Genomic DNA, 12,524 nt, shown 5'->3' on the forward strand with positions numbered 1-12,524 from the left:
GATTAAATTCAGCATTGACTTCCTGCTTTAATCAGATTTAACCGCTTCAATAGCCAACAGGTTATAAATCCATTGAGGCTCAAGAGCTGCAGTTTTGAACGAGGGTGAACTGGATGCAATTATCCTCTCACTGGCAAACCAGATTGAAATGCAGGCAGTAATTGATTTTGAAAACATGCTGCAAAGCACGAAGGGCTCATCGCAAACAGCCGAGCGCCACTAGGAATTGCATTTTCAGTCATACTCAGGTGATGCTTTTCAGGCCAAGGTGGGTTGTGGACACAATGGGGGCAGGGGATGGTAGTCAGGTGAAGGAAGTAGTGAAGTGGATTGTGGATGTGTAATCAGGGTCGTAACCCGAGATGGTCAAAAGTGGGAGGTGATGCCCCTAGTGGTATTATCACTAGATTTTCAGAAACTCAGCTAATGTCCTGGAGACCGGGGTTCGAATCCCACTGTGGCAGATGGTGGAATCTGAATTCAATAAAAAGAAATCTAGAATTAAGAATCTAGTAATGACCATGAAACCATTGTCAATTGTCAGAAAAATGCACCTGGTTCACTAATGTCCTTTAGGGAAAGAAATCTGCCATCTTTACAAAGTCTGGCATATGTGTGACTCCAGTGCCACTGCAATATAGTGGCCTCTCTTCTGCCCTCAGGCAACTGGGGATCGGCAATACATGCTGGCCAGCCAGCAATGCCCATGTCTCATGAATATGATGGGGATGTTTAAGGGACTTTTAGATAAGCGCATGAACATGCAAGGATAGAGTGATTATAGACTAACAGCAGGCTGAAGGGATTAGTTTAATTTGGCATTGTGTTTGGCACAAGTTCGAGAATGTCACTTTGTTTAAATTGGATCCATCTTCTCCTCCACAGGCCAAAGGGCATGTTCCTGTACTGTTCCATGTTCTAATAGAATTCGGACGACTGCACCTTTTGACACATTTGGACAGAGGGCATTATTTCATATGACATGAAAATCGAAAATCAAAATCAGAGGGGAAGATGGTAAAAGATTTTTTGGAGAATATGGGGAGATTGGCAAAATATGCAGGCAACATGAAATTTAACACAACTCCAAAGTGATACCTTTTGGTAAGAATGAGAGCCAATTTAAACCAAGTAACAGAATTCTCAAAAGAGTGCAGCAATAGATACCTGGGGTACATACACATATCTTTGGAGGTGGCCAGACATGTTGAGAAGTCTGTAAAACAATTTATGCCTCTTGGCTTTATTAGAAAAGAAACTAAAGAAAGTTATGCTTAACCTTTATAAACACTGATCAGAGTGTGCCGAACTGTGTGCAGTTTTGGTCGCCGCACTTATGCAAGGATATTTTGGCCTTGGAAGGAGTGCAGAGGAGGTTTACTAGGCTGATACCGGAGTTGAGGGGGTTGAACTATGAGGAGAGGCTGAATAAACTAGGCTTGTACTCGTTAGAGTTTAGAAGAATGAAGGGAGATCTCATTGAGACATATAAGATGATGAAGGATAGAGGTGGAGAGCTCTTCCCACTCAAAGGACAGTTGGACTAGAGGGCACAGCCTCAAGATAAGGGGGGGGGGGGCACAGTTTAGAACGGAGTTGAGGAGGAACTTCTTCACTCAAAGGGTGGTGAATCTCCGGAATTCTCTGCCCGTTGAAGTGGTGGAGGCTGCCTTGCTAAATATATTTAAGATGCGGGTAGATAGGTTTTTGATAGGCAGGGGGATTAAGGGTTATGGGGAGAAGGCGGGAAAGTGGAACTGAGCCACGACAGATCAGCCATGATCTTATTGAATGGCGGGGCAGGCTCGAAGGGCTAGATGGCCTACTCCTGCTCCTATTTCTTATGTTCAGAGTATCAGGTCCACAAGGGTGACCGCTTACCAAGATGGGCTGGTTAAAAAGGCTCATCTTGATTCTCTGGGGGCTTATTAATTGTTTGCTTTTATCTTGGGTCCTCTAGCCCTCACTCCTTCCCCACCCCTCCCACTCCCTATGCCCCTTCCATGCCAGCTCACAGACCCTACCCATCCCATATGGTCCCACGTACTATCCATGCCTACTCATTGCATGCCCATGTCCTTTACTTAATATACACTGTATGTAGCCCAAAAATGTAGATTGGCCATGCTAAGTTATCCCTTAGGATCCCAAGATGTGTGAGTTAGGGAGATTAGCAGGGTAAATGCATGGGGTTACAGGGATAGGGCAGGGGGTGTGCCTGGGAAAGATGCTCTGTCAAACAGTAAGTGTAGATTCCATGGGTTGAATGGCCTCCTTTTGCACTGTAGCGATTCTACAATTCACTGCACAGAACCCACACTGTGATAATACCAAGTATCGGACTGCTCAAAACTACAATTTTCTTAAAAATAGCCAAAACTCAGCTACCTTACCCACCTGATTCCATGGCAGGCAAGGTTCAGAGAATGGAAATCTCCCTCTACCTCGGGCAAGATTTTACAATCTCACCCGAGCAAAGCCATAAAGTCCCACACAATTTTGAAAAATAATCTTCATTTTATGGGGTTATAGCTATTGCTATAACTCAATAGAAAAGTCAACCTTTAAAAAAGGTATCAATAACAGAAGTTATAAGCACTCGACACCTCTTTATCTTGTGCAAACAAACACTGAGCGTTGACAAAAGAAAGAGGTCACTGAGAAAACTAAGCTCACTCACATAGTTGTATCATGGGAATCTGGGCTCTGCGTGGAAAGACTGACAACTTATGCAAAGGTAGCACGTCCACGGCTGAAAAGAGATTTGACGCAAATGCCAAGTATACACAAAGGCATGAATTTTGGGGCTGGAAAAATGGGGTGACCTTGTATACCTGGCTGACTTGCGTGCTTTCATCCACACTAGAACTCAACATTTTAGGAGTGAAATTAGGAAATATATTTTGATTTAAAAGGCTGGTAAAAGCTTGGAGTCCACCTGCAAATGACAATTGATGCTGGACCAATTGTTAATTTAAAATTCGACTGACAGATCTGTTCTAGACGAAGAGATCAAGGAATTTGGGGAAAAGACAAGTATGTGGAGTTAGGTTGCTGCTCAGCTATGATCCCCGAGTGGCAGAATAAGTTCAAGAGGCCAAACGGCTGCTCATAACTCTACGCTCCTACCAATTACTGACCAGACAACGCCTGATTCTCTCTGTGGCATTAGCCTCCCCTCAGTACAGCAAAAAAAAAATCATCTTATTCTGGGACACCTAGCATCAAACATGCAACTCTACCCCTCAATTTTTATTTAATAAAATGTTCACGACAAAGATAGAAGTGTATTTTATCCCACAGGTTCAGATGACAACAATTAGCCCTTCAAGCTTGGCTTTTGTGCTCATGGTGCATAGCCAGTCCTCTACGGGAAACTGCAGCCTCATTAGCGCTCCCAATTAGTTATCAAATTCAGTTTCCCATCATTGCTTCGAGATGTTAAAGTTGTAAACATATTCTTGGCGTCCAAGAAAGCACAAGCATAGGATGGATCATTTTCACATTAGGAGTTTGCTCTTCCGTTTATTCGGATTGGAATCATTACTGGGCAGCCTGCCAGACAGAAGTAATTCTTCGCTGACACCCAAATCATATAATTCCTCACGTAAGGCCGAGCACATTTACCTTAATTTCTTTCTTTCTCGGTTCTTCATTGTTTTCTGCCTCCTCGTGTTCTCGAACGCCCTGGGTCAGGTTGGTGTAGTTTGCCAGTCTGTTAAGCAGGGAGGAGACCATTGGGTTCCTGTCCATTTCCTCCTATTGAACAAGATCAACACCAGAACGTTATATGTTTTCACTTCTTCAACAAATAATGCATTGTATTTCTTCCCCTAAGAGACAAGATACACAATCCAAGAGGATGTCAATAATGCAGGAAATAGTTTGCTATCCCAACATACTCTTTCTTGGTCTCTCACATTCTACCCTCTATAAATGCAAGTCATCCAGAACTCTGCTGCCCTGTCTAAATTCACTCTAGGTTCTGTTCCCAATCACACCTGTGTTTAGTGACCTACAGTAGCCTCTGGTCAAGCAACCTCTTGGTTTTTAAATTCTCATCCCAATTTATACCACCATGGCCTCATCCTCCCCATTGAAAAAGGGTTAATGGAGCACGTGGAATTCACTATTCCCACGTCAAATCCCTCCGTGTGCCACGCTGATTGGTAAAACAGTAGATGTTGGTTGGTTCATGCACTCTCTTGGCCAGAGTGAGCTGACAACAAGAGGAGGGGAGAGAGAAGTAACAAACAGACAATGCATGAAACACAAGTTCATCACATGAAGAACAAGGAATATTTGACTTGTGTGGAATCGTACAAATGGGCTGCTAATCAACAAGCATCATTTCCTATTGCTAAGTTAATGAGGTCATATTGCTCCTTCTGAATTTACATGTAGTTAGAAATAATGGCACTAAACACAAATTGTGTACTACCCAATCAGCAAAGATATCATGCACATGCAATGTATAATCTTTAAGGGATTATTACATATTTTACATCAATTGTAGGGGAGGCAATGGCCTAGTGGTATTATTGCTCGACTATTAATCCAGAAACTCAGCTAATGTTCTGGGGACCTGGGTTAAAAAGAGATGTGTATTGTCTCCAGCTAGGACAGTTAGTGAGATTTTGCAAGTTCAGGCAAGTCATGGGGGGTTACAGATAGTATGACATAAATCAAGATCCCAGTTGAGGCCATCCTCATGTGTGCGGAACTTGGCTATATCAAGCTGTAGGCCAGATAAGGTAAGGGTGGCAGATTTCCTTCCCTACAGGACATGAGTGAACCAGATGAGTTTTTCCAACAATCGACAATGGTTTCATGGTCATCAGTAAATTCTTAATTCTAGATATTAAATTCAAATTCCACAGCCTGCCATGGTGGGATTTGAAGCCGGGCCCCCAGAACATTAGCCTGGATTAATAGTTTAGTGATAATATCACTAGGCCATTGCCTCCCAGGTAGTCTGCAATTTGCTCTACATTAAGTTCTTAAATGCAGTGCTCAGGCAGATGAAGAAAATCCATTTAGTTTCAAAGCACAAGCTTGTGAAGCAAAGATCTGTATGCACCAGGGCACCTGGACAGAGTAAATATTCCTCCTCAATCTTGAGATATTGATCATAATCCAGGTATGGTGGGATAGTGAGTTATTGCTACTGGAATGAATTCAAATGCTAACATGGCAATTGTGAATTTGAAACAATCATCACTGATTTTCATGACACGCCCCTCCCCAATTAATGGCCATCCCTACTGCTCTCTATAGATCCCAAGATCTTGAATTAGTTCCCTTCACTTCCCCATCTCTCTCTTGCTTTAACATTACTCCTTAAATATTTGACTAAGCTTTTAGTACGTGCCTTGATTTCACCCGTTTGTCTGTGATTGTGATGCTTTAGGAATTTTATGGCATTAAAGGTCCTTTATAAATACAAATTATTATTTACGTCAAATGCACTGAGCAATAAAAATATACATTTACCTCAAAAAGTGCCAGGTTCTTCCCTTCATACAGGATTCCTTTGTCAATGTCTGTACTGTTGATGAAAGGACTGCTTTCTTTGGGAATGCCATCTCCTGGTTCAAATAAAATAAATACATCAGAGTTTGAGGCAATTAAGAGTTTAACATTGTTCACCAGTTAATGGTGCATCACTTCAGCTGATGAATAGAACTAGCGTATCATTGTTATGAACTGCTAATTATTGTGCAGTAAATTGAAATTTTTCCTTAACTGGTAACTTATATTTGACAGGCTGCATACAATTTATGACAAGTGATTTTTCACAACAAATTGCCTTAGGAACGTACAGCTCTTTTAATACAATTCCACTTTTACCATTACCTTCCAAAATGCATATTAAGCAATTCACAGTGGTCACAGAGGAGTTGAGGTTGATTGAAATGCCCACGCACATCATTCTCAGCACATTACTATAGCCTATTAAACATGTCATGACTTAACTGTAAGTTGTGTAATGTTTGGTTAGGCTTCATCCAAGACCTTCCTATAAGATGGCAGCTTTATTTAACCTGATATTGAGCTGGAGTGGGACAGCAAATCTGTTATCATCAGCACACACACACACACACACACACATTTATCCAGTGTTAATATATAATCAGGTTCCACAGCTCATTCATTCCCTTGCATGGTCACTTGCTTTTCTCAATACCCAAATATTGCTGGAGAAGGATTACTTAAATTCACTATGGTTACTTCCTTCCGCCCATTCCCATTGGGAAAGAACATAAGAACATAAGAAATAGGAGCAGGAGTAGGCCATCTGGCCCTTCGAGCCTGCCCCGCCATTCAATAAGATCATGGCTGATCTGTCGTGGCTCAGTTCCACTTTTACAACCATGATTGGGCTAGATCTGTGGTTAGAGTTACGCTGAATGTTATTTTTTGTTAATAGTTGTGCTTAGAAATCCTTAATTAGCAGTTGCATATTCCTTAATATAGTAGTTAAAACATGGAGGTTTAATTTAAAAATTAGACATCTTGTCTACACATCAAATAAATTCTCAACCATTCATTCAAAAATGAGTGTCTGGTAGTCTTCCAATCCACCCGGTTTGAACACAAGGGTTTGGGAATATTAAAACAAAACAGCTCATCTTCAAGAGTCAGATTACTGTGGACTCAAGTTCCACTGCAGAACAAGAGCACATCATCTTGGCGAACCCTTCCTCAGTGCTCCACTGGAGGTGTCAACTCATATAAATGAGATATTAAATGGAAATCCCCTCTCTCTGCTCATGTATTACATACTATAGCACTATTTAAAGAGGAGTAGAGGTCCTATCCTGGTCAACATCTATTCATTAACAGCTTAGTTGGTCCTTTATCTTACATCATTATTTTGGATCTTGCTCGGGGTTGCTAACTGATCAAATGTATCCCTGGAGGTTTCACCACATGAATTGCCTCTCCCACTCAAATCATTAGTTGGCCAACACATCCACCCTTGTGATATACTACCTGCCTACATCAATTTGAAAATACAAAAAAAATTAATTGCCCAATTAGATGACGCTTAACTGTCAAGCTAACTGCCTTCCCGCACACTCCACGCCTCCACTTTCCAATATTTGTATAGCTGGTAAAGATAAATATTCCAATAAAATGACAAAGAAAACTATATTTTTTTTAATGCCCATATGATTTTGTTTCTCCACTGTGGCACTCAGCAGTGTCCTGGAGATTGATTCTCAATTCCTGGAGACCCCAGGTCAGTCCTGGAGGGTTGGCAACCCTAATCTTGCTGTGTGCAAATTAGCTGTTGTATTTCACTGCATCCTAAATGACTACACTTTAACGGCACTTTGTAGTGAGGGAAGTGCTTCGAAATGTCCCAAGCTTATGAAATTATGTCAATGCATGTTCTTACATTCACTGCTGTTTGAGGCCTAATTGTGTACAAAATAGCTACCACATTTGCCATCAAGTGCCAACACTTCAAAAGCAATTAATTGGCAAAGAACTATTTTGTGATCTGCAAAACCATTAGTTAAACGCAAGCTCTTTAACCGAAAAAACAAAAAAACTTACTTAAATATTTTAATTACAGCATTGCAGATTGCTACAGATAAATTTAGCTCAGGACAAAGTTTCTGCCTTCAATCCTGAAATAACTCCTCAGAGACTGGTGTCCTTCACCAGATTCCCTTTATTTATAAACTCAATTGCACTCCTAAGAGTGTTTCAGGTACAAAGTCAGAATCCGGAGTGTCAGTAGTCCTAACACACACACACACACACGTAACATTTATATACAAAATACATAGAATCCCTGTAGTGTAGAAGGCAGCCATTCAGCCCATCGAGCCTGCGCCGACAACAATCCCACCCAGGTCCTATCCCTGTAATCCCATTAACCTGCTGATCCCCCTGACACTAAGGGGCAATTCAGCACAACAAATCTACCTAACCTGCACATCTTTGCAATGTGGGAGGACACCAGAGCATCGGGAGTAATCCCCACAGACACGGAGACAATGTGCAAACTTGACGCAGACAGTTACCCAAGGCCAGAATTGAACCCAAGTCCCTGGCGCTGCGAGGCGACAGTGCTAACCACTCTGCCACTCAGGTAAGACTCCCTGATTGCCTGCCCAATCAGGGAGCTCATATTCCAACAGGTCAAGGGCCTTGCTGAGGTCATTTCAAACCCTTACTGATCAGTCTTGTAAATTACTCAATTTGGCTTCTGAACACCTATCATTTTACTGACTTCTCTCATCCTGTGACACATCGCGACGGTAACCTTCTTCCCTTCCGTTGTGGGGAAGTGAGATCATTGGACAAAGCAGTGGTCAACACTTTTGTTTCCAAAACAATACGAAACAGTGGTTACATAAGCATCTCAAAGCTATAATTGTCACTGTCAAGAAACAACCCCAAAGCAATAATACATTGAAAATGGAGCTAGCTATAAATAAAAAAAAACCTCCATCTGCAGTGAAAGAAATTCAGTTTGATGTTATGGTAGCACTTTATAATTTTACCTCAAGGCTATTAGTTAGAATACAGACCAACTTTCAGCAAGTTTTATGCAAGCATGTCTTCGGGCAGCACAGTGGCACAGCTCCAGGGACCCAGGGTCAATTCCGGCCACAGATCAGTGTGTGTGGAATTTGCACATCCTCCCCATGTCTGCGTGGGATTCCACCAAGTGCTCCGGTTTCCTTCCACACTACAAAGATGTGCAGGATTGGCCATGGTAAATGCCCCTTAGTGTCAGCGGGATTAGCAGGGTCAGTGCGTGCGGTTAAGTGGATAGGGTCTGTGTGGGATTGTCGTCAGTGCAGGCTCAATGGGCCAAATGGCCTCTTTCTGCACTGTAGGGATTCGATGAACTCTGGGGAATCTTGAGCTAACTTCTAATAGCCACAAGCTCAGTACAAAACTAACATTAAATTGCTATCACATTCCAAACACTATTGTTCAGAGGAAGACAAAAATCATAAACAAAATGGAATTTGAAGCTACAAAGTCAAATCATTGCACCTCATTAGTGTGCCAGCCTAGAATGTATAACCACTCTGGAGTGGGGTTTGTATCCATCTCTCGTGATTCACGAGGCGAGCACACTATGGTTGATACTTGGAATAATTTGTACTAAGGGCAACACTGGGGAAGACCACTATTCCTGTCCAACTTGCACAGAATTATGACTTGGATACATAATTGCCAATCTTTCATCACAACTGCATCAATATTTTGAAATCCTGACACCATCCTGGGAGTACCTTTGTAGCAATTCAGTCATAAGGCTACTCAGCGGTGCTGCTCACATCCCACGATCAAATATTAAGCTGCAAGAAACTACAAAGGGTCGTGAATGTAGTCCAGTTCATCATGCAACCCAGCCTCCCATCTACTGACTCTGCTTATATTTCCCACTGTCTCAGTAAAGCAGCCAGCATAATCAGGGACATCCCAGAAATACTCTCTTCCACCTTCTTCCATCAGGAAAAAGACCTGAGACCACATACCAAACAACTCAAGAACAGCTTCTTCCCTGCTGCTATCAGACTTTGAATGGACTTACCATATATTAAGTTGAACTTTCTCTACACCTTATGACTGTAACACTACATTCTGCACCCTCTCCTTTCCACTCCCCTATATTCCGCACCCTCTCTTTTCCTTCTCCTCTATGTACCCTATGAATGGTAAGTTTTGTTTCATGGAACAATACTTCTCACTGTATCCCAGTACACATTGCAATAATAAATCAAACCAAAGATAAAGGATCAAAAATTTGTAAGGAAAATATGAACAAGAGCAGGAGCGTGAAAGTGGGTTTGGAAATAAAAGCAGAGCATTCAAAAGTAAACAGTTTAATACCTAAATTACATACATACAATTTTCCAATACAGCAATAGTCATTGAAACCCAATTGGCTTCCTAGTGTTTAGGATCCACATGAGCCTAAACCCACCATACTTCACCTGTTCCTTTATTCCTCCTGTATTGATCTAGCTTCTCCTTCATTGCACCAATGCTTGTTGCGTTGATTACTTCAGCAATTTTCACACTCACACCACTCTTTGGGTAAAAACATTTCTCAGGGTTCTTATAAGGCTGATTTTGAGCTCTTGGGATTGGTGTTGCAAAATAATCTGACAAATTAATATTGTAATATTACGGCACATTTCAAACATTAGCATTTTAACTAAAGAAAACCAACCCAGATGTTTTTTAAACATTGCAACTTGTTGAAGTGTTCAAAAGCTGCCTCAGGACAATGGAAGGGGTTTACTATTTCACTTTCCCCTGGTGCAGTTATTGTAATTAGACAATGAATGTTTTCTTCTATGTGCCGTTCTGGATGGTCCACTTCCTTTCACCTAGCGATCATCCTCTCCCTTCTTCAGCCCACACCCAATGCTTTTGTTATTGATTCTCAGAATTTCAGTGACACTGCTAAACCCAAGACTTATTGTCCTTCCCTAGCCACCTCGCATAGGTGGTGGTTTCTATCTTTGAACCAGTCCATGTGCTCCCACAATGAGAAATAGCAGGAAATTCTTAGAAACCTAGTCAGTGCCAATGAAGGACCGATGTATGCCACATTGTACATTCATTATACACATTTCTCCCACAGTCCAAAACTGTGCAGGTTAAGTTGATTGGCCATATTAAATAGCACTCGGGGGATTAGTGGGACTGCAAGAATGGGGCCTAGGTGGAATTGTGGTCGGTACAGATTCGATGGGCTGATTGGCCTCCTTCTGCACTGTAAGGATTCTATGATTCAGGGGCAGCATGGTGACACAGTGGTTAGCACTGCTGCCTCACAGCACCAGGCACCCAGGTTCTATTCCCAGCTTTGGATGACTGTGTGTGTGAAGTTTGCACATTCACCCCGTGCCTGCATGGGTTTCCAGCAGGTTCTCCAGTTTCCTCCCACAGTCCAAAAACGTTTGGGTTAGGTTGACTGGCTATGCTAAATTTATCCTTCATGTCAGGGAGTTAGCAGGTTAAATACATGGGGTTATGGGGATAGGGCCTGAGAGGAATGGCGATCGGTGTAAATTTGATGGGCCAAATGGCCTCTTTCTGTACTGTAGGGATTCTATGACTCATAGTATGGATGATGTACCATTTGGAAGCAATTAAGTTTCGCCATTCCTTTTTTCCTTTGGTCACTTCTTGTTCTTCCCTAGAAATATTCAGACAGTCATTTTCCGGTGGCTTAAATGTGCTCACTACTTTTTTTTTGAATACATACACAGAATACCACAAATTACTGAACAGACACTGGCCATTTGGTTTCAGGCAATGTTCACGTTCCATACAAGCTTCCCCCCCCAAGGCACTTTCATCTAAACTGAAAAGCATATCCTTTTCCTCACTCCTTTTCTCCCTCATGCATTCGTCTAACTTCCCCTTAAATTCATCAGTGCTATTTGTTATGGCCCTATACATGTAGAGTTAGGCACAGACCTTACCTTAGCAGCGCTATCAGTATGTTAAAGAAAAACAACACTCCAATGCAAGCAACAAAACTAAAGAATGAAATTTGCTCCTTTCCATAACAGCCTAAGATAAGCAACGCTGCTGGGTTCAAATCTTCAGGGGTGTTCCTGGCCAACGTTTTGTGGGCAGAAGTGGCTCAGATAAATCAAGTACTTTAAAAACACAAAGTCATACTTATATGGTACATTATATGTTGGTCTATAATATGCAAACTTCATAATCATTATATACTCAATGTTGTCTTGCAGATTTACTGCTGCTTTATTGTTGGCACCAGGGTTTGCAATAATTTTTAACGTGTTAAAATGGGGTCCAATTAGGAAGTACCTTCCAAAATGCTACTCTACGCAATTCAGTGCGCAAATGGTTTATTTATTAGTGTCACAAGTAGGCTTACATTAACACTACAATGAAGTCACTGTGAAAATCCCCCAGTCGCCACACTCCAGCACCTGTTCAGGTACACTGAGGGAGTATTTAGCACAACCGATACACCTAACCAGCACATCTTTCAGACTGTGGGAGGAAACTGGAGCACCCGGAGGAAACCCATGCAGACACGGGGTGAAAATGCAGGCTCTGCAGTGACTCAATGTATACCTGTCGCCACTTTTTACCTAATGTAGTCTCTTCAAAATGGCAGCACAATGATTAGCACTGCTGCCTCAGCCCCGGGTTCAATTCCCTGCTTGGTCACTGTCTATGCGGAGTTTACACGTTCTCCCTGTGTCTGCGTGGGTTTCGTCCGGGTGCTTTGGTTTCTTCCCATAGTCCAAAAGACATGCTGGTTAAACGTACTGACCCAAACAGGCACAGGAGTGTGGCAACTTGGGGATTTTCACAGTAACTTCATTGCAGTGTTAACGTAAGCCTGCTTGTGACACTAATAAATAAACTTAAACAAGCATTAATTTAACTTCAGAAAAATACTGTGGATGTTGGAAACAAAAGCAGAGAATTTCAGCCAGCACTCATCAAATCTCATGTCGATGACCTGGTGAATCGTCAAATACCTGAAATAC

General features: G+C 42.0%; 1 protein-coding gene across 4 annotated transcripts in view; it reads right to left on the reverse strand.

The window, feature by feature from the left end:
- LOC145352844 (solute carrier family 12 member 7-like) overlaps positions 1-12,524 on the reverse strand; it is a 222,292-nt gene that overhangs the window by 72,491 nt on the left and 137,277 nt on the right. For all 4 annotated transcript variants that reach the window (XM_080203176.1, XM_080203178.1, XM_080203177.1 and 1 more), the window contains exons 2-3: positions 5,494-5,588; positions 3,628-3,759 (exon numbers count right to left, since the gene is read on the reverse strand). In XM_080203176.1, coding sequence (XP_080059302.1) covers positions 3,628-3,759; positions 5,494-5,588 — 227 coding nt within the window. The remainder of the gene's footprint in view (positions 1-3,627; positions 3,760-5,493; positions 5,589-12,524) is intronic.

Source organism: Carcharhinus amblyrhynchos, chromosome 2, assembly GCF_965287045.1.
Source record: "Carcharhinus amblyrhynchos chromosome 2, sCarAmb.v2.hapA, whole genome shotgun sequence".
Classification (NCBI taxonomy): Eukaryota; Metazoa; Chordata; class Chondrichthyes; order Carcharhiniformes; family Carcharhinidae; genus Carcharhinus; species Carcharhinus amblyrhynchos.